Source organism: Hyaena hyaena, unplaced genomic scaffold, assembly GCF_003009895.1.
Source record: "Hyaena hyaena isolate Hyena2069 unplaced genomic scaffold, ASM300989v1 scaffold_192, whole genome shotgun sequence".
Classification (NCBI taxonomy): Eukaryota; Metazoa; Chordata; class Mammalia; order Carnivora; family Hyaenidae; genus Hyaena; species Hyaena hyaena.
The window spans coordinates 1,121,633-1,144,894 of record NW_024080825.1 but is presented as its reverse complement, the minus strand read 5'-3'; the positions used below and the strand labels follow the sequence as shown (position 1 = coordinate 1,144,894).

Sequence of the window (23,262 nt, the reverse complement as noted above, 5' to 3'; positions counted from 1 at the left end):
ACCTCCACGAAGAGCAACATGTCTTCCTCCGTTCGGCCCAATCGTTCTCGCTTCCGCGACTCCAACGGGCTTACAGGCCCGAGCCCCAATCGCTAGGATAAGGACACTCGCCTGGCCCCTCCACCCGGCAGTGGAACCGGCTCCTCCCCCGCCGTCAGCCGCTGCGGCCTGACCCGCCCAGTCCCACCTCCCTTGAAAGAGCAACTGTTTCCGGTTCTAAAAACCAATTACTTCCGGGAGAAGAGAAAGCCGTCGGCGCACTCAACTTTTGCGCTACCTTTTCCAACAGCAGTATGGGATGTACTATCATAAGTCCTGGGGGGAGGAGGGAAGCAATCAGAGGAAGGCACCATTTTGTACCACGGGGGTGTGTAAAAATCTTACGCGTTTTGTCCCTCGCCAAACGGAGGGTTACTACTGCTATAACAATTACGCAGTCTTCATAGTTCAAAATCTAGATCTGGTAAAAAGGCAACTTTATGTGAGGTGTACTGGACAGACGTCCAATCCTTCCGAAAAGGTGGTGGCTCGCAGAAACAGTCAAGAAGGAAAAAAAAAAAAAAACAACAAGCAGAAGTAATAGTAAATGTATTAATAGCCAGTACTGTATATTAAAAGCTTACTACGTGCCTGGCATTATTTTAAGTGTTTTATGTGAATTAATCTTTAAAAACAACCTTATGCAATAGGTTTTATCCTCCCATTTTACATGTGAAGGAGCCCTCTAGGAGGGCGGGTTTCTCCTAGACACACCTTTAAAGAACTTTGCACTGTATTTACATAAATCCACATATATGCTACTTAATAACGCTTTGTATGGATAGCCTCTACATTGAGGTTATGTCATGTCAAATGAAATCCAACAAAAACAAAACTAAAAAATTATACTTTTCTGTTAGATGATCCAAATTTCTTATTATCTTGAGCAATACCTAGTAAGCTTTATCCCTCTCTATCAGTCCTACTTCTATATCCTAGTTCAGACACTTACTTTTGACATAGTTATGTATTAATTTTTTTCTACTGTTTTTTTCCATTCTATTATTTCAACAATCTTTCTAAATTAAAGGTTTCATTTTCACCAAACTGCTGTTACTTGCTTTCAAGACCTTACCATTCTGATCCCATGTAATCTCCCTTACTTTACCTTGAATGAATCGTCTCACTTTTTCACTTAGATACTAAATTAATTCCTCCATCAAACTCCTGATATTTGTATACCTCCTCTCCCTAACCTGATCCACAGTAAATTCAACATTACTTCATCTCAATTAAATCAATCTCCTCACCTTTCTCCTGAAAGAAAAACTCAACACTCACCTCCAAAGCCATGGCTCAAGGTGTCTTCACTATCTGGAATGTCTTCATTTGTCAATCAACCTCCTCTCTCCATAGAGCTTTCCCAAAGACACTGCTCCCTTGCTTCTTCATGTCCTTTATTAGTAGTGCTCAAATATTCTATCTTAAATTTTTTTCTTTTTTCATTTGTTTTTTAGTTTCTTCACAGTTCCCTATCATATATTCTTCACAGTGTGAGATAATGGTGGCCACATAGTAGTATCTTTCAACAAATGCTTGCCAAATTGAAAGGGAAGAAGAGAGATTTTAAATTTTGCTTTAAAAAGCCTTCATTTCCAGTTGCTGATGAAGTTCATGCTGCATAAAAAATATGAGAGAGGGAGAAAGCACAACAATCCTAAATTAGTTTAGTTGACAAGCACGTAGGCTGCTTCGTGAATGCGTGCTAGGGTAAGTAAGCAATGTAAAAAAGTCACAAGAAATAAAGTTACTTAAGGATCTCAAAATCGAATATTATCAACAAAGTACTTAGATTGATAATTTCAAGGAATGCTGCATAATGATAGATATTTTAATCAAACTTCACATTTATTAAAAATTCTAATTGTAGTCCTTTCAGAAAACATTAGTAATTTTGTTGACTGGACAGAATTGTGATTATGGAAAAGGAGGGAATAGTTTTTATGACTGGGGGGGGTGCGAATCTAACAATAAAAGAAAGTGCTCTGGGGCTTAGAAAATTTTCATGGAAATGGAATCTGAGACTATAAGGAATATCCAAACTTTAGAAAATTTCTATGGAGAAACTGAGGACGAATCTGTCAAATGCTTAAAAAAAAAAAACAGAAAAAACTAAAACAGCATCTGGTTTTGAGAAGTTCACTGACTAATGGACAGAGACAAAAATAGTTACATTTCAATGAGATAGGTACTGTAATAGAAAATTTACAAAGTGTTTTGGGAACACAGAGGAGGGGATAACTTAGTGGAATATTAGAAGGGAAAATATTTAATTTGACGTATATTGATTGATTTCTTAAAAGACAACTATTTTGTGACCCCTGATTCCCATTCTCTGAAGGACTGAAACATATAAATTATTTAAATTCACAAACGCACAGCAAGAATTCAACTTAAGAAGCTCCTATAGAGGGGTGCCTGGGTGGCTTAGTCGGTTAAGCGTCCGACTTTCGCTTAGGTCATGATCTCGCAGTTCATGGGTTCGAGCCCCGCGTCGGGCTCTATGCTGACTGCCAGCTCAGAGCCTGGAGCCTGTTTCAGTCTGTGACTCCCTCTCTCTCTGACCCTCCCCTGCTCATGCTTGTCTCTCTCTCTCTCTCTCCTAGAAATAAATAAAACATTTTAAAAAAAAAAGAAGCCTATAGAGAAATTAAGTTATATATCCATAATTTGTAGAAAATCGTAATGATATTAGTTAATGAATACATACACCTAGTTACATAATAATAAAACTATATAAACAGAGACTAGACATAACTACATCAAATTCATGACTTGTCATTGCCTCTGAAAAGCGGCAGAGGGGAAGGAAGGAGTCTAGGGAGAACACTAAAAGGGACTCCAACTTTATCTCCAATGCTTAATTTTATTTAAAAATTTCTGAAGCAAATATTACAAAAAGTTAATATTTGTTCATTCTACATGATAGGCACATGACTACTTGTAATATTACTTTCCGTACTGTTTCATATTTTTCAATTAAAAAAAAGCTACACAGCCAACAAAACCACCCTCTCCTTTAATTGCTCCAGTGACCCAAATCCTTTCACCTTCTCGGCAATCAAAGGAGCTGCCCAGAGTATTCAACTTTCAGTTAAAAAACAGCACCCAGTGTTCCCTTCAATTTTTCCAGCCACTATGGAAATTCAAAATCTGCAGTCAAGTTCCTTGAAAAAATGAGTAACTAAGCAATGCAAAGAGTATGATCTTCATTCAAACAATATCTTCCAAATTACATGTCTAGAACAGGTAGAGGGGCAGCTGAAGAAGTTGTAGCACACCTAATCGATTACAGGCTTAAAAATTCTTAAGCAAAATCTCAGGAAGAGAGAAGAATCAGGAGTTGCATTTGATATGCTGGATCTTGAGTTCTAACACCTAGATTTTAAGCTTATTTAAGCAGGACTATATCTTCTATTTTTTCTAGGGTTCCTGTTGTCTATTCTTTCCTACCCTCCCACCCCCCTTCACCCTTCTACAGTCACAGCGTATAGAATGCCTAGTTCTCTGCGTATAGTAAGAACTCTTGAAATGCCTAAGTTATTGAAGACACAATGGATCTATTATGACATCACCAGGACTGGAGTACCATGGTTAACAACCAAATAGTAACAGGGTAAACCACGATCTCTGGAAGCAGGAAAGACTTCTAGCTTCCTCGTGGACATTATCATTTGCCTAAATTCAGTGAAAAGAGAAGAAATAAAAGAAAATAACTCAACTTTTCAAAATATTTATCAAAATGGAGAGTGGGATAGAAAGCGAATCTGAATCAGAAAAAGGAGCTGTGGATTCCACCATCATGTCCGTAATACCCTTTTATAAATCAGAGGTCCCTAAGCTGGAAATCCCATTGGCAGTACAGAATGTCATCTCTAGAATTGAGCAAGCACAGCTTAATCGAGCCAGAGAGGTAGGTAGTAAATGAGAAGTTTAGATTACAACTTTCTTTTCTACCCTTCAGTGATAAGCTACATTTTTTTTAGAACTCATTTATTTTCATGATCTTTGTGTTTGAGGTAACTTTGATTTCAAATAATAATTTCACCTGACTCTGTGGATAACAAGCTCCAATTTTACGTTAATCTCTTTAACTTTCCTATCAGAATTAATCAAACCTTTTAAGAAATAAATCATGTGCGCTATTGAGTGATTGGGACAGAAAGAAAAATTAAAATCTACAGCTAATATTAGTATCTAATTTCAGTTAATAATTTTCATCAGTTCTCATCTGAGCTTTTGTCAAACAGCTGTTAACAAGAAGAAGGAGCTTGGTTTGAATTCCAGCTCCTTTAATTTCCCCCAGACACCTCATGGAAGGGAAATTTATTGGCCAAGAGAAATCCAAGGACAATGAACAGAAAGCCTAAATAATATAACAATCCAATAAACCCCAAACAATTAAGGCTATACTGCATTCTAGTCTCTCAAACAGACTACAACAAAACCAATCAGGTTAAAATAAATTAATTCAGGGAAGTTTCTTCCTATGTTTAAGGAGTGCTAAATATTTGTACTTTCTCATTCTCCACATAAACTTACTCCTGCTCCAACTCTCTACAACAAAGAACAATAACCTGGTATTTGCTTTTACACCTTTGTTGAAATATAATTGAAACATAATAAACTGCATATTTTTTACAAGTTTTGATATACATAAAAACCTGTGAAACACAATCACAGTTCACCACAATCAACATAATGAACTTACCCATCACCCTGGAAAAGTTTCTTCATGCTCCATCACAATTCCTCCCACACACCCTTCCCCACTCCTACCCCAATTTCTAGGCAACTGACAATCTGTTTTCTTTATTATAGATTATTTTGTATTTTAAAATAATTTTATGAGTGGAAACATACAGCATCTACTTTCTTCTGTCTCCTTTCTTTTAGCATAATCATGTTGAGGTTCATCCACATTCTTTTTTTTTTTAATGTTTTTATTTATATTTGAGAGAGAGAGAGAGAGAGCGCACGAGCGCAAGTAGGGAAGGGGCAGAGAGAGAAGAAGACAAAGAATCCCAAGCAGGTTCCAGGCTCTGCCCTGTCAGCACAGAGCCCAACGCAGGGCCTGAACCCATGAACAGTGATACCAGCGCCTGAGCTGAAGTCGGACATCCAACCGAGACACCGAGGCACCCCGAGATTCATTCACATTCTTATTGATATAAATAGTTCGTTCTTTTTTTTTTTTTTTTAGGTTTAAAAAAACCTGTCAGCACAGAGCCTGATGTGGGTCGTGATGCAGGGTTTGATCTCATGAACCATGAGATCGTGACATGAGCCGAAATCAAGAGTCAGACGCTTAACCGACTGAGCCACCCTGGTGCCACAATAGTTCATTCTTTTTATTGCTGAGTATTTTTCCACAGCATAGACATTTGGGTTGCTTTGGGCTTGGGGTTGTTACAAATGAAACTGCTATGAATATTCGTGTACTTTTGCATGACTTATTTTGTAGGCCCATGCTTTCATTTCTTCGGGGTAAATACTTAGGTTGGAATGGCTGGGTCATATGGTATGTAAATGTTCAATTTTAAAATAAGCTACCAAACTATTAAAAAGTAGTTATATATCTGTTGGCTATCTGGATGTTTCCTTTGGGAAAATGTCTATTCATGTCTTCTATTAAGACATGAAATGGGTTTAAAAACCCATTTTTAAACTGGTTTATTTGTTTTTTGGGTGTTGAGTTTTATAAGTTCTTTATATATTTTGGATACTAACCCTTTATCAGACATGTCATTTGCAAATATCTTCTCCAAAAAAAAAAATCTTCTCCCATTTTGTAGGTTGCCTTGTAGTTTTGTTGATTGTTTCTTATGCTGTGCAGAAGCCTTTTATTTTAGTAAATTCCCAATAGTTTTTTGTTTGGTTTGGTTTGGTTTGGTTTTTTTAGTCTTTTTGCTTTTGTTTCTCTTGCCTCGGAAGACACATCTTTTTTTTCTTAAATTTTTTAATGTTTACTTTTTTTATAAAATTTTTTTAAATATTTTTATTTATTTTTGAGAGAGAGAGAGACAGCGTGAGCAGGGGAGGGTCAGTGAAAGAGGAAGGCACAGAATCTGAAACAGTCTCCAGGATCTGAGCTGGCTGTCAGCACAGAGCCCGGTGCAGGGCTCAAACCCACCAACCGTGAGATCATGACCCAAGCAAAAGTCAGACGCTCAACCGACTGAGCCACCCAGGTGCCCCATGTTTATTTTTGAGAGAGAGAGAGACAGAGTGTGAGCAGGGGAGAAGCAGAGAGAGAGAGAGTGTACACACACACACAGAATCCGAAGCAGGCTCCAGGCTCCGAGCTGTCAGCCTAGAGCTGGACACGGGGCTCAAACTCACGAGCTGTGAGATCAAGACCTGAGCTGAAGTGAGACGCTTAACTGACTGAGCCACCCAGGCATCCCCTCAGGGGACACATCTAGTAAGAAGTTGCTAGGGTTGATGTCAAAGCTGTTTCTGTCTGTTTCCTCCCTTAGAATTTTGATGGTTCCTGTCTCACATTTAGGTCTTTAATCCATTCTGAATTTATTTTTGCTTATGGTTAAGAAAGTGGTCCAGTTTCAGGAGTCCCTTGATGGCTTAGTTAGTTAAGCCTATGACTGACTGTTGATTGGGCTTTGGACTCTTGATTTCGGCTTAGGTCATGATCTCATGGTATGTGGGTCCAAACCCTGCATCAGGCTTTGTGCTGGCAGTGCAGAGGCTGCTTGGGATTTTCTCCTTCCATCTCTCTGTGCCGCTCCCCTAGTAGCTCGCTCTCTCTCTTTCAAAAATAAATAAATAGGGGAGCCTGGGTGGCTTAGTCGGTTAAGCGTCTGACTTTTGCTTGGGTCATGATCTTGCGGTTCCTGGGTTCGAGCCCCACGTCGGGCTCTGTGCTGACTGCCAGCTTAGAGCCTGGAGCCTGTTTCAGTCTGTGACTCCCTCTCTCTTTGACCCTCCCCTGCTCACGCTGTCTCTCTCTCTCTCCTAGAAATAAATAAAANTTCGTGGGTTCGAGCCCCGCGTCGGGCTCTGTGCTGACTGCCAGCTCGGAGCCTGGAGCCTGTTTCAGTCTGTGACTCCCTCTCTCTTTGACCCTCCCCTGCTCACGCTGTCTCTCTCTCTCTCCTAGAAATAAATAAAAAACATTAAAAATTTTTTAAAAATTAAAAAAAAATAAATAAAAATATCAAAAATTTTTAAAAAGAAAATGGTTCAGTTTCATTCTTTTGCATGTTGCTGTCCAATTTTCCCAATACCATTTGTTGAAGAGACTACCTTTTTACCATTGGATATTCTTTCTTGCTTTGTTGAAGTTAAATTGACCATATACTTGTGGGTTCATTTCTGGGTTTTTTTGTTCTTTTTTTAAAAATTTTTTAATGTTTATTTATTTTTGACAAAAAGAGTGTGAGCAGGGGAGGGACAGAGAGAGAGGGAGACACAGAATCTGAAGCAGGCTCCAGGCTCTTAGCTGTCAGCACAAAGCCCTATGCGGGGCTTGAACTCAGGAGCCATGAGATCATGACCTGAGCCGAAGTCAGATGCTCAACCGACTGAGCCACCCAGATGCCACCTCTTTTTCTATTCTGTTCCACTGAACTATGTGTATTTTTGTGCTAGTACCATCATCAGGGAAATACAAATCAAAACTACAGTGAGATATCACCAGTCAGAATGGCTACAATTAACAATACAGGAAACAACAGGTGTTAGTGAGGATGTAGAGAAAGGGGAACCCTCTTACACCATTGGTGGGAATGCACACTGGTGTAGTCACTCTGGAGAACAGTATGGAGTTTCCTCAAAAAGTTAAAAATAGAACTACCCTCTGATCCAGCAATTGCACTACTAGGTATTTACCTAGGTGATAAGGATTAAGGTGTTTTGTGGAAGTGTGGAATGACTATAGTGTATACCTGAAAATAATATTACACTGTATGTTAACTACCTGGAATTTAAATAAAAACTTCTAAAAAGTAGTTATACTATTTTATATTCCCACAAGTAGTATATGAGTTTTCAATTATTCCACATCTTTATCAACACTTCATGTTTTCGGTCTTTTAAATTTTAACCATTCCAGGGGTACCTGGGTGGCTCAGTCGTTTAAGCATCCAACTTCGGCTCAGGTCATGACCTCACAGTTCATGAGTGCAAACCCCACATCAGGCTCTGTGCTGACAGATGGCTCAGAGCCTAGAGCCTGCTTCGGATTCTGTGTCTCCCTCTCTCTCTGACCCTCCCCCACTAATGCTCTGCCTCTCTTTCAAAAATAAATAAACATTAAAAATTAAAAAAAAAATAGATTCCACTCTCTGAAGGTTTGGAGAGTCTAGATCTTTAATTTTAACCATTCCAAAAGATATTTAATAGTATCTCATTGTGGTTTTAATTTGAATTGTTGTAATGACTAGTAATTTTGAGCAACTTCCCATGAGTTTATTTGCACTCAATATGTCTTCTTTAGCAATTCAAATATTTTGACGATATTTAAAAAATTTATTGGTCTATGTTCTCATTTTGAGTTTTGGGTATTTTTATGTCTTCTGATTACAACTTTTATCAGATAGGTGGTTTGCAAATATTTTTTCCCATTTTGTGGCTTGTCTTTTTCTTCTACTAATTGTGTCTTTCAAAGAACAAAATTCCATAGTCCAATATATCAATGTTTTCTTTCTTCCAGAGCAAACTTTGACTAACTCAAGGTCACAAATATTTTCTCTTATGTATTCTTCTAGGAGTTTTATACTTCTAGATTTTACATTTAGTCTATGGTTCAACTTGTCTTTTTTTTTTTTTTTTGGCAAGTAAAAAAATTTTATTTCACAGTTGTCTTTAAAACCACAAAGACACTCTGCTCTTCATATAAAAATATTAGTACAGATAATTATACTTTCTAGAAAATGATTATATAGACACTTTCAAAGAAAAATCCACACCACTATATGGTTTCAGAGAAGTTGTTTGGAAGAAAGCTCACTTCTGGACTGATTCCTAAAAAATACCATAAGACCACCCTGCATATTTTGGTTCAAAGTATAGATTATTGTCATCAGTACACGAGCCTGAATTCTTACACATTTGATAATATGCATATAGACTGGCTTATGACTTAATGTTCCATTTGTTCTTTGGCATTATCTGCAGGTTCATCAGCAGGTTGAATAGGCTATGCTTTTATGTGTGGTTTTTCTTCAAGATCTTCCAGGAATGGAGGTAAATCATCAGTATCATAAATCATAAACTCCAAGTCTTTACCAACAGTTCTAATGTACACATTCTTTGTAGTTAGGTCCTGTTCTGCAGGAAGTATCTTTTGTAAGGCACACATACCATGTTTGACCAATTCATTCAAACTGTACTCCATAAACCCAGACATATGTCTCTCTAGGTAAGTACAAGCTGATTGAAAACAAGCTCCAACGGACACAGCTCTACAGTCAAAATAGTTAGCAGATGGACAAATTTGAAAACGCGAGGGCCCATATCAACCAGCAATAAGCAGTCCAACACCATACAGTCTTTGGCCATATTGTTGTGTTGGTATCTGGGTCTTGCTTTCAATTAGAGATACAAGATGAGATGCAGGAAGAGGCCTGTCAAATACAAATCTGGAATCCAAACACTCCTGGTGCATAAAATTACCTAGCAGTCTAACATCAGCAGTAAGTTCCACAACTGAGATACCAATATGGTTGTCAACAGGGAGAATTTTTTTTCTGATGAGCTGTATGCTCTGACCATGCTGTCTTCAATGCAACCAATACTAGATGTTGTTTTTTTTTGGGGGGGGGGGGGTTGTTTGTTTTTTTCTTCAGATCAACTGTGGCTAAACCTTGTTTGACAGCTTCCATTGCATATTCAATTTGTTGAATCTTGCCCTGAGGGCTCCAAACAGTGACATCATTGTCATACTGGTTGTGCAACATGGCTCTGGCCCTGGGCCTGGCTCTATGGTTCATTTTGTTCTTAATCTTTGTAAGTGATGTCACATATCGATTGAGGTGTTTTTAAAAGACAAGACAAGACAAGACAAGACAAGACAAGACAAGACAAGACAAAAATCAGGGGAGCCTGGGTGGCTCAATCTGTTGAGCAGCTGACTTTTGCTCAGATCTTGATCTCGTGGTCTGTGAGTTTGAGCCCCATATTGGGCTCTGTACTGACAGCTCAGAGCCTGGATCCTGTTTCAGATTCTGTCTCCTCTCTCTGCCCCTCCCTGACTCACGCTCTGTCTCTCTCCCTCTCTCAAAAATAAGCATTAAAAAAAATTAAAAAATAACAATTATTGTAGATCCATTTGTTGAAAAAACTATCCTATCTCCATTGCATTGCATTGCACCTTTATTGAAAATCATTCGACCATGTATGTGTGAGTTTATGGATTCTCTAGACTGTTCTCTTGATCTGTTTATATATCTTTATTCTTTTTTTTAACTTTTTCTAATGTTTATTTTTGAGAGAGAGAGACAGAGCATGAGTAGGGGAGGGGCAGACAGAGGAAGACACAGAATCTGAAGCAGGCTCCAGGCTCTGAGATGTAGGTGCAAAGCCTGACAAGGGGACCGAACTCAGGAACCACGAGATCATGACCAAGCCAAAGTCGGCACTCAACTGACTGAGCCACCCATGAGCCTCTATCTTTATTCTAATACTATAGTGTCTTTTTTGATTACTGAGGTCTTATAATCATCTTGAAATCATGTACTTTTAGTTCTCCAATTTCATTCTTTTTCAATTATGCCCAGCTTGTTTGCTCACATCTTTCTTCTATCCCCATTTCCTCTTCTTGGGCTTCTTTTTCTGGAGGGACACGTTCAACATTCATAACCTAAAAACTCTCTTTATCCACACTACTTTCTCCCTTTACATTTCCATACAAAATTTAGAATCAGTCTGTCAAATTCTAGTGGGGGAAAAAAAGCCCGCTGGTGTCTTGATTGGGATTGTATTGAATTTATAGATCAGTTTGGGGAGAATTAAGAACTTAATATTGAGTCCTTTGAGCTGTGAACACAGCATATCTCTGTATTTAGTTAGGTCTAATTTTTCTCAGAAATGCTATACCTTGCATATCTTTTGTTGCTCCCTAAGTATGTCACATTTTTATAGTATCATGAATAGAATTGTTTTTTCATTTTGATTCTCAATTGTTCACAATTAATATATATACATACAATATATTTTTGTATGTTCATCTTGTATAATAAAACCCAGTTACTAGTCCTCATAGGTTTTCTTCATATATTCCTTGGGATTTTCTACATAGACAACCTTGTCATATGTTAATAGAGGCAGTCTGATTCCTCCTTTTATGTCTGTGCAATTAAGGTTTGTTTTTTTGTTTTTGTTTTTTAATTTGAGAGAGAGAGGGGATCTGAAGCAGGCTCCATGATTACAGCTTAGAGCCCATTGCAGGGCTCAAACTCACGAACCATGAGATCATGACCTGAGTTGAAGTCAGACTAACCAACTGAGCCATCCAGGTGGCCCCACATCTGAGTGCATTTAAACTGGTTTTTTTTTTGAGGGGGAGGGGAAAAATAAATAAACTTTTAAGAAAATGTTTATTTGTTTTTGAAAGAGAGACGGAGTGCAAGCAGAGGGAGGGGCAGAGAGAGAGGGGGAGACACAGAATTCAAAGCAGGCTCCAGGCTCTGAGCTGTCAGCACAGATACGGGGCTCAAACCCATGAACCGTGAGATCATGACCTGAGCCCAAGTTGGATGCTTAACCAACTGAGCCATCCAGGCGCCCCTATAAAGTTTTTTTTTTTTTTCTAACTTACTGAGTAGACAAGGAACAACGGTATAAAGTTGAATAGAAGTGATGAGACATCCTTGTTTTCTTCATGATGTTAAGGGAAAGAATTCAGTCTTCCCCATTTACTATGATTGCATCAGTGTATTTTTTATGGTGCTCTTTATCAAGTTGGAGAGTCTCTTCCTCTCTCAATTTGCTTGTTTTTTTTTTGTTGTTGTTGTTGTTGTTTTTTAGAGAGAGAGAGTGCACGAGAGAAATAGAATCTTAAGCAGGTTTCAAGTCCAGGATGGAGCCTCACCTAGGGCTCCAACACAGAGCTTTTTCTCACAACCCTGATGAAATCATGACCCTGACATCATGACCTGAGCCCAAATCAAGAGTCAGATGCTTAACTGACTGTGCCATCCAGGTGCCGCTGCCAAGATTTTTAATTAGGAACAGATACTGGGTTTTATCAAAAGGTTTTACTGCAACTATTGGGATAATCATGTGATTTTTTTTGTCGTTTTGAATCTGTTAAAATAGTGAATTACATTGATTTATGACTGATAAACCAACCTTAACATTTTGTGGATAAATTCCATTCACTCATAATGTAGTACTCTTTATATTATCTTGCATTCAGTCTGCTAACATTTGTTATTTTTTGTGTCTATGTTTATAAAACATGTTCGTTGTAGTCTTCTTTTCTTTTTTTTAAGCAAGCTTCATGCCCAGCATGGAGTCCAACATGGGGCTTAACTCATGACCTTAAAACCCCTGAGATCAAGACCTGAGCTGAGATCAAAAGTCAGATGCTTAACCAACTAAGCCACCCAGGCGCCCTGTAGTTTTCTTTTAATACTTAGGTTTTGGCATCAGACTAATAATAGCTTTATAAACTCAAGTAAAATATTTTCAATTTTCCATAAGACTTTGTTGAGAATTGGCATTTCCTTTTATGTTTGGTAGAATCCACTAAGTGTTGGGATGGGGTAAGGAGAAATAATCAATGGAACAATCTAGACTTGTGGTTTAATTCATGGGAAAGTTTTAAACTATAAATTTAATTTAAAAAATTGCAAAGCTATCCAAGTTATCTGTCTTCTTGAGTGAGCTTTCACAGTTCGTATCTTGCAAGTAATTTGTCCATTTTATCTTAGGTAATTTTATTGGCCTAAAATTGTTCACAATAAGCCCTTATGATCCCTTTATTATCTGTAGAATATGTAATAATGGCACTTTTCATTTCTGGTATTAGTTATTTTCTTCTCTCTCTCTCTCTCCTCTTATCAGTCCAGCTAGAGGTTTACAAATTATTATGAATTATTGTTATTTTCAAAGAACCAACTTTTGATTTCACAGATTTTCTCTAATTCTGTTTTCTATTTTACTCATTTCTACACTGATCTTTATTATTTTATTTACACTACTTACTTTGGATATAATTTACTTTTTTCTGAACTTTTTTTAGATTGAATGTATTATATTATTATGATTCCATTTTATTTCCTTTATTGATTTCTTAGCTATGGCACTGTTTCATCTTTTAAGTGGTTGCTTTAGGGTTTATAGTATACTCTACCTACCTTCAGGTGGTAAACTACCACTTTTGAATAGTGTATGAGCCTTACAGTAATATGCTACCATTTTCTCTCTCTTGGCCTTTGTGGTATTCATATCATACTTCTACATGTGTTATAAATATTTATTATCTCTTACTTATTGTTTTAAACAGGCAATTACCCATTTTTCAATTTTTTTATCATGGTAAAATATACGTAATATAAAATTTATTATTTTAACTATTTTTAATTGTACAATTCAGTGGCATTAAATAATTTACAGTATTGTATAAACATCAACACTATTTTCAGAAATTTTCATCATCCCAAGCAGAAACTCTGACCCACTTAACAATAATCGCCCATTTCCCCCAAACCTTGGCAATCACCATCCTATTTTCTGTCTCTTTGAATTTCCCTCCTCTAGATACCTTATATAAGTGGAATCATAAACTATTTGTCCTTTTGTGCCTGGTGTGTTTCACTTAGCATGTCTTCAAAGTTCATTTATGTTCAGAATTGCCTTTCTTTTGAAGGCTAAATACTATTCCATGTATATATATATATATATAAAAGTATATACACGCGCGCACACACACACACACACTCTTTGGAAAAATATCTATTAAGTCTTTTGCCCATTTGGAACTGAGTTTGTTCTTGTCGAGTTTTAGGAAGTCTTTATATACTCTGGTTATTAACCACTTATCAGATATATGATTTGCAAATATTTTCCTCCACTCTGTGTATTGGTTTTTTGCTGTGTTGATAGTTGTGATAGTTAATTTTATGTGTCAACTGGACTGGGCCATGGAGCACCCAGACATTTAGCCAAATATTATTCTGAGTAAGTCCATGAAGATGTCTCTGGATGACATTAACACTCAAGTCAGACTAAGTTAAGCAGAATGTCTTCTCTAATGTGAGTGGATCTCAGCCAGTTAATTAAAAACCCGAATAGAACAAAAGGGAGCTCTACCTCCCTGCCTTCCTTGAGCTGGGGCATCAGTCTTTTCCTGCCATCAGACTTGAATTGAAACATCAACATTTTTGAGCCTGCTGGCATTTGGACTGAAACTACACCATAGACTATCTTGGCTCTCCAGCTTGGCAACTGAAAATCATGAGATTTCTTAGCCTCCATAATCATGTGAACCAATTCTTTGTAATCTCTTTATATATATATCCCTCTATATTTATTTATTTATCTGTGTACATATATAGTCCATTGTTTCAGTTTCTCTGGAGAATGCTAATACTGCTAATACAGAGTCTGGTATAGAGAGAGTAGTTCTGGAGGAATAGAATCTTAAGGATAAGTTTTCTGAATTGGCTTTAGGATTTCTGGAATTGACTTTCTAATATGACTAGATTTAAAGATGTGAATAACGCTGTTTCCAGTATTAAAGAGAGCATTGATAATCCTTGGCAAAGTCTGTCAATTAAGATATGTAAAATATTACTATTGGATACTCTTAACTAATAGCTTTTATAGGAAGCAAGTATCTGGGTGACTATGTACATGATACTTTCAAACATTTTTGGCAAACTAACAAATATAATGAGATCTTAATGTCACTGGATAAAGTGGGGGAAAGAAAAGGATGATGAGGGATACAAATTTCTAGCTCAAGCACCACATGAATGACCTGAAAGCTTCTTTGTGTTTCCTTATCTCCTATAGCTGCATGGCTGAGATTGCTTAAAATTAAACCAAGAATCTCATTCTCTGACTGGATGAATTACAATGCAGGTTGAATTCCTAGCCTTGCAGGGTGTCTGCTGTTAAAGTAAAGGCATTGGTTGGGAAGGAACAGGACTCTGAAAATTGGAATGGGGATGTGTGGCAAGGACCTGATAAAGCTCAGGACATTAAGCCTCTAAATTCTGATGAGTGTGCTTCACCAGGGGAGCCACCTCTCCATCCTCCATAGGAGCAGCCTCTTCATATCTGTGGGAGTGGCCTCTTTGCCCATAGTAGGAGTGGCCTCTCCACTCCTGGGCCAAAGGAATTGACCCTGCACTGTCTGAAGAAACTGTAATGACCTCTCTTGAGGCAGCTGCCATGCAAGCTAATGCTGAGTTTTTTCAGAAACTACTCTCACCACATCTTTTTGTTTCTAGACTTATAACTATACTCAAATCCAGCAGGGCACTGAAGGTGAAGTTCAAAGTGTGATCCGTGAGGACATGCACTACACTCCAAAAGAATGACTTGAGTTTTCTAATATTTACAGATGGAAATCCAGGTATATGTGTAGGCATGGACATTAAGTGCGTAGGATAATGGTGGAAGCTACATAAAGTTGGGTCAGGCTGAATTTGTTGATATGGGTTCACTAAGCAGAGACCTTGTATTTAATATTACAGCTTGGGGAATTAGAAAAGGTTCTAACTGGTTGGTTGGTTGGTTATTTGGTTGGTTGACTGGTTGAAATGTGGACCAAAAGGTTGCCCACAGTGAGAAAGAAATGCCAGACTTGCCCTGGTCTAATGTAGAGGAAAGAATTCAAAGGCTTGGGGAAACTGGAATGTTAGAGTGGATTTGTTACTTAGTACCTACTGAACCACTCCAGAAAAGTGTAAAACATATACCTTTTACTGTGACTGTGAGAAATGAATTTATGAGAGAGGTCTGGGCATCCTTGGAGAGCTCTGTGATTACCCTTCTAGGCCAGATCTTACAGTGGGAAACATAGTCACTGAACTGGGAAACCTAAATATAATGGGAGTAATTGAATCCTGAGGTGACAGGGGCCAAGTTATGGTACTCAACCACCAAAGGCCAAATGGATTGGTTATTGTAATGGATGGCAGAGTCAAAGCTTCAACCAAAATGCCCTCATTTATAAAGAACTATAACATTGGCTAGTTGATTATGGTGTTCCTAGAAGTTAAATAGATAAGAAGCTTACTAAATTCTCATTTGATCTGTGTAAGTAGAAAATTTCTAGGTCAAGTGAACAAAAGTCTAAACTGAATCATAAAGAGTCATGGCCCCTCATTCAGACCCAGACTTGAGCTGCTTTACAGACCCAGAACCTCTTGAATAAAGGCAAGGCTGGGTCCTTTGAGGAATGACTATGGTACACTGCAAAAATTTATGGTGAACCCATCCTGTGGTTATTTCATCAGATCTGAAATGCATTGACAGAATAGACATAATCAGCAGCTGACATTATCCCCAAATTGATTCCCTGATCTGTGGAGTAAAGGCTATTATGGTGGGAAATGCCAAGTGGAAGCCACTAAAACTTCTTTTACTTAAGAAAATAGTAAACCCAAACCAATACTGCATCTCTAGAGACTGTAGAGATAAGTTCCCCCCATCAAGGAAAGATGCAATAGTGGAGATTCCCATCATTTCTTCATTCAACTTGCCTATTTATCCTGTGCAGAAGGACAGAGGGATCTTGGAGACTATAATTAGATTATTGTAAAATTAATTAACCAGATAGTGACTCTAATTGCAACTGTGTGCCATATGTGGCTTCATTGCTTGAGCAAATTCACACATCCTCGGTATCTGGTATGCAGCTACTGATCTGACAAATTCATATCTGTCAATAAAGACCACCAGAACCAGTTTGCTTTCAGGTGGCTAGTCCAGCAATACACATTCACTGGCCTATCTCAGGGACATATCAAATCTCTAGTGTGGTAGAATCCACCAATGAAGCCATCTGGCATAGAGTTTTTCTTTGTTGGGAGATTTTTCTTACCAATTTATTTCCCTTTATAGTTATGCCTTTTCAGATTTTATATTTCTTTGTAATTCAGTCTTTATATGTTTTGTGTTTCTAGGAATTTTTCCATTTTATCTAGTCATCCAATTGAGTGGCATACAATTGTTCATAGTGCCCTCTTATTCTCCTGTTTATTTCTGTCGAATCAGTAGTAATGTTCCCATGTTGGTTTCTGATTTTAGTAATTTAAGTCTTCTCTGTTTTTCTTAGTCAATCTAGCTAAAGATTTATCAATGTTGTCAATTTCTCTTTTTTTGGTGGTGGTGGGGGGAGAAGCAACTTTTGTTTTATTGATTTTCTCTACTCTTTTATTTATGTCTGCTCTACTGTTTAAAAATTTCTTCCTTCCGGGGCGCCTGGGTGGCTTAGTAGGTTAAGCGTCCAACTTTCGTTTAGGTCATGATCTCGCAGTTCGTGGGTTCGAGCCCCGCATCGGGCTCTGTGCTGACTGCCAGCTCAGAGCCTGGAGCCTGTTTCAGAGTCTGTGACTCCCTCTCTCTCTGACCCTCCCCTGCTCATGCTGTCTCTCTCTCTCTCTCCTAGAAATAAATAAAACATTAAAAAAAATTTTTTTTTAATTTCTTCCTTCTGCTAGCTTTAGATTTAGTTTATTATTCTTTTTCTAGTTCCTTATCGTGTAAAATTAGGTTATTGACTTGAGATCTTTTTTCTTTTTTTTTTTTTTTTACAAATAGTTTATTGTCAAATTAGTTTTTACATAACACTCAGTGCTCATCCCCAAAGTGCCCTCCTTCATGCCCATCCCCCCCTCCCCCCCACATCCATCAGTCCTCAGTTTTTGTCAGCATTCAAGAGTCTCTCATGGTTTGCCTCTCTCCCCTTCCCCCACCATTTCCGCCCTTCTTCTCCCCCTTGGTCCTCCGTCAAGTTCCTCCTAATCCTCCTATACGTGCAAACATATGGTATTTGTCCTTCTCTGCCTGACTTATTTCGCTCAGCATAACACCCTCAAGGTCCATCCATGTTGCTACACATGGCCAGATTTCATTGTTTCTCATTGCCATGTAGTATTCCATGGTATAGATAAACCACATCTTCTTGATCCATTCATCTGTTGATGGACACTTAGGCTCTTTCCATGTTTTAGCTATTGTGGAGAGTGCTGCTATGAACATTGGGGTACATGTGCTCCTATGCCTCAGCATTTCTGTATCCCTTGGGTAAATTCCTAGCAGTGCTATTGCTGGGTCATAAGGGAGTTCTATTGTTAGTTTCCTGAGGAACCTCCACACTGTTTTCCAGAGGGGCTGTACCAGTTTACATTCCCACCAACAGTGTAGGAGGGTGCCCGTTTCTCCACATCCTCGCCAGCATCTAGAGTTCTCTGATTTGCTCATTTTAGCCACTCTGACTGGCGTGAGGTGGTATCTCAGTGTGGTTTTGATTTGTATTTCCCTGATGAGGAGGGATGCTGAGCATCGTTTCATGTGTCTGTTGGCCATCTGGATGTCCTCTTTGGAGAAGTGTCTGTTCATGTCTTCTGCCCATTTCTTCACTGGGTTGTTTGTTTTTCGGGCGTGTAGTTTGGTGAGTTCCTTATAGATTCTGGATATTAACCCTTTATCTGATATGTCATTTGCAACTATCTTTTCCCATTCCGTTGGTTGCCTATTAATTTTCTGGGTTGTTTCCTTGGCTGTGCAGAAGCTTTTAATCTTGATGAGGTCCCAACAGTTTATTTTTGCTCTTGATTCCCTTGCTTTTGGGGATGTGTCAAGTAAGAAGTTGCTGCGGTGGAGGTCAAGGAGGTTGTTTCCTGCTTTCTCCTCTAGGGTGTTGATAGTTTCCTGTCTCACGTTCAGGTCCTTTATCCATTTTGAGTTGATTTTTGTGCATGGTGTGAGAAAATGATCTAGTTTCATTCTTCTGCATGTTGCTGTCCAGTTCTCCCAACACCATCTGTTAAAAAGGCTGTCTTTTTTCCATTGGATATTCTTTCCTGCTTTGTCAAAGATCAGTTGGCTGTATACTTTTGGGTCCACTTCTGAGTTCTCAATTCTGTTCCATTGGTCTATGTGTCTGTTTTTGTGCCAATACCATACTGTCTTGAGGATGACAGCTTTGTAGTAGAGGCTGAAGTCTGGGATGGTGATACCTCCCGTTTTGGTTTTATTTTTCAGTATTACTTTGGCTATTCGGGGTCTTTTGTGGTTCCATACAAATTTTTGGATAGTTTGTTCTAGTTTTGAGAAGTATGCTGGTGCAATTTTGATTGGAATTGCATTGAATGTGTAGAGTGCTTTAGGTAGTAATGACATCTTAACTATATTTATTCTTCCTATCCATGAGCATGGAATGTTTTTCCATTTCTTTGTGTCTTCTTCAATTTCCTTCATAAGTTTTCTATAGTTTTCATCATACAGATCTCTTGTATCCTTGGTTAGGTTTATTCCGAGGTATTTTATGGTTTTTTGTGCAATTGTGAATGGGATCAGTTTCTTGATTTCTCTTTCTGTTGCTTCATTATTGGTGTATAAAAATGCAACCGATTTCTGTACGTTGATTTTGTACCCTGCAACTTGGCTGAATTCTTGGATCAGTTCTAGTAGGCTTCTGGTGGAGTCTGTCGGGTTTTCTATGTAGAGTATCATGTCATCTGCGAAGAGTGAAAGTTTGACTTCCTCTTTGCCAATTCTGATGCCTTTGATTTCCTTTTGTTGTCTGATGGCTGATGCTAGGACTTCCAGCACTATGTTAAACAACAGTGGTGAGAGTGGACATCCCTGTCGTGTTCCTGATCTCAGGGGGAAAGCTCTCAGTTTTTCCCCGTTGAGGATGATGTTAGCTGAAGGCTTCTCATAGATGGCTTTGATGATGTTTAAGTAGGTTCCTTCTATCCCAACTTTCTCGAGAGTCTTTATTAAGAAGGGATGCTGTATTTTGTCAAATGCTTTTTCTGCATCTATTGACAGGATCATATGGTTTTTATCTTTTCTTTTATTGATATGATGGATCACATTGATTGATTTGCGAATGTTGAACCAGCCCTGTAACCCAGGAATGAATCCCACTTGATCTTGGTGGATGATTCTTTTGATATGCTGCTGGATTCGATTTGCAAGGATCTTGTTGAGAATTTTTGCATCCGTATTCATCAAGGATATTGGCCTATAGTTCTCTTTTTTTGTTGGATCTCTGTCTGGCTTGGGAATCAGAGTGATGCTGGCTTCATAAAATGAGTCCGGGAGTTTTCCTTCGACTTCTATTTTTTGGAATAGCTTGAGAAGAATTGGGATTAATTCTGTTTTAAATGTCTGGTAGAATTCCCCAGGGAAACCATCAGGTCCAGGGCTCTTATTTGTTGGGAGATTTTTGATCACTGATTCGATTTCTTCACTCGTTATGGGTCTGTTCAGGTTTTCTATTTCTTCCCGTGTGAATTTTGGTAGTGAGTGTGTGTTTAGGAATTTGTCCATTTCTTCTAAGTTGTCCAATTTGTTGGCATACAATTTTTCATAGTATTCCCTGATAATTGCTTGTATTTCTGAGGGGTTGGTTGTAATAAGTCCATTTTCATTCATAATTTTGTCTATTTGGGTGCTTGAGATCTTTTTTTTCATGTAAAAAGTTTTTCCAAGAAGTTTTTCCCTCCAAATTTCCCTTTCTGCACTGCTTTTGCTACATACTATAAATTTTGGTATGTTGTGTTTTCATTTTCATCCATACATATTTTCTCATGTCTCTTGTGATTTCATCTTTGACCCACTTATTGCTTAAGAACGTGTCAATTTCCACACATGTGAATTTTCTAGTTTTTCTTCTGGGATTGGTTTCTAACTTTATCTCATTGTGTTTGTAAAAAAATGCTTCGTATGATATATTTTTTAATATATTGATATTTGTTTTGTGGCCTTACATATGGCCTCTCCTAAAGAATGTCCCACATGCACTTGAGAAAACTGAGTATTCTATTGTTTGATGAAGCGTTCTGTATACATCTGCTATATCTAGATGGTTTACTGTGTTGTTTTAGTCCTTTATTTCCTAATTTATCTTCTGTTTAGTTGTTCTGTTATTGAAAATCAATTGTTGAAGTCTCCCACTATTTTAGAACTATTTCTGTCTTCAATTCTGTGAATTTTCACTTCTTAAATTTTGAGAGTATGTTATCAGGTGTGTAAATATTTGTAACTGATTCTTCTTGCTGTATTGAACCTTTTATTATTACCTCTCATATTTTTTGGTTGAAAATCTATTGGGGGGTGTCTGGGTGACTGATTTCAGCTCAGGTCATGACCTCACAGTCGTGAGATCAAGCCACATGTGGGGCTTTATGCTGGGCATGAAGCCTGTTTGAGACTCTCTCTCCCTCTCCCTCTGCCCCTCCTCCACATGCAAGCTTCCTCTCTCTCTTTAATAAATAATAAATAATAAATAAATAAAAATTTAAAAAATAAAATTAGTCTCTTATAGGGCACCTGACTGGCTCAGTTGATAGAACATGTGACTCTTGATCTTGGAGTTGTATGTTTGAGCCCCTTGGTGGGTATAGAGAGTACTTAAAAATAAAATCTTTAAAAATAAATAAAATGAGTCTCTTATAGGCAGCATAGAGTTGACTCATAATTTTAAAAAATCTATTCTGGGGGAGCCTGGGTGACTCAGTCAGTTAAGTGTCTGACTTCAGCTCAGGTCATGATCTCATGGTTTGTGGGTTAGAGCCCTGCATCAGGCTCTGTGCTGACAGCTCAGAGCCTGGAGCCTGTTTCAGATTCTGTGTCTCCCTCTCTTTCTGCCCCTCTCCTGATTGTGCTTTGTCTCTCTGTCTCTCAAAAATTGATGAATGTTAAAAATCTATTCTGCTAATCACTATCTTTTGATAAGATGGTTTAATCCATAAAGTTTAAAGTAATTACTGGGGCGCCTGGGTGGCTCAGTCGGTTAAGTGTCCGACTTTGGCTCAGGTCATTATCGTACAGTTTGCGGGTTCGAGCCCCACCTCGGGCTCTGTGCTGACAGCTAGCTCGGAGCCTGGAGCCTGTTTCAAATTCTGTGTCTCCCTGTCTCTCTGACCATCCCCTGTTCACGCTGTCTCTCTCTCTCAGAAATAAAAAAAAGAAAAAACATAACACATAAAGTAATTACTGATAAGGAGGGACTCAATTTTTGCCATTTTGTTATTTATTTTCTCTTTGCATTATAGCTGTCCTCCCTTATTTTTTTACATTACTGTCATCTTGTGTGTGTGTGTGTGCGTGTGTGTACTTTAATGAAATGTTTTGATTCCTTCTCATTTCCTTTTTCATATATTCTATACTTATTTTCTTTGTGGTTACCAGAGGGGTTACAAATAAGTTTGTAAACTTATATAATCTTAGTTTGAATTTATCCAGCTTAACTTTATTTTTTTTAAATTTTTAATGTTTTATTTTTTTTTGAGAGAGAGATAGAGACAGCATGAGCAGGGGAGGGTCAGAAAGAGAGGAAGACACAGAATCTGAAGACAGGCTCCAAGCTCTGATCTAGCTGTCAGCACGGAGCCCGATGTTGGGATCGAACTCACAAACCATGAGATCATGACCTGAGCTGAAGTCAGACACTTAACCGACTGAGCCACCCAGGCACCCCAGCTTAACTTTAATTACAAACAAAAACTCTGCCCTATACTGCTCTGTCCCCACTCTTTTCAGTTACTGATGTCACAAATTATATCTGTATATTACATGCCCCCAAACAGACTAATAATTGTTTTTTATGCATTTGTATTTTAAATAATATAGAAAATGGGGGCACCTGGGTGGCTCAGTTGGTGAAACGCCTGACTTTGGTTCAAGTCATGATCTCATTGTTTGTGAGTTTGAGCCCCTTGTCAGGCTTTGTGCTGACAGCTCAGAGCCTGGAGCCTGCTTTGAATTCTGTGTCTCCCTCTCTTTCTACCCTTCCTCAGCTCATGCCCTGTCTCTCAAAGATAAAAATAAACACTATAAAAACTAAATAATAAATAAATAATGCAAAAAATCAGAAATGGGGTTATAAACCAAAATTACAATTCTATTAGCTTTTATAATTGCCTGTGTATTTGACTTTATCAGGATCTTAGTTTCTCTCCACAGAATTTTGACTACTTTCATTCCAACCTGAAAGACTCTTCTTAACTTATTTTACGGGAGAGGTCTAGTATTAATATACTTTCTGAGCTTTTGTTTGTCTAGTAATGTCTT

The 23,262-nt window shown here is 38.1% G+C and overlaps 2 protein-coding genes and 1 pseudogene across 6 annotated transcripts in view; 1 reads left to right on the top strand and 2 right to left on the bottom strand.

Annotated features, from left to right (window-relative positions):
* The window catches only part of LARP4 (La ribonucleoprotein 4), a 68,753-nt gene extending 65,280 nt beyond the window's left edge, over positions 1 to 3,473 (bottom strand). For 2 of the 5 annotated variants that reach the window (XM_039241331.1, XM_039241332.1), the window contains exon 1: positions 3 to 358. In XM_039241331.1, coding sequence (XP_039097262.1) covers positions 3 to 20 — 18 coding nt within the window. In that variant the 5' untranslated portion in view covers positions 21 to 358. Of the gene's footprint in view, positions 1 to 2; positions 487 to 1,320; positions 1,657 to 3,089 lie in introns of those variants that run through there. The other 3 variants (XM_039241333.1, XM_039241336.1, XM_039241334.1) reach the window with 3 other exon arrangements.
* Positions 3,474 to 3,775: 302 nt separating this feature from the next.
* The window catches only part of FAM186A (family with sequence similarity 186 member A), a gene marked incomplete at its 5' end in the record, with an annotated part of 87,717 nt that continues 68,230 nt past the window's right edge, over positions 3,776 to 23,262 (top strand). Inside the window, one exon of the mRNA XM_039241338.1 lies at positions 3,776 to 3,952. Coding sequence (XP_039097269.1) covers positions 3,776 to 3,952 — 177 coding nt within the window. The remainder of the gene's footprint in view (positions 3,953 to 23,262) is intronic.
* Positions 9,140 to 9,956, bottom strand: LOC120237873 (annotated as a pseudogene).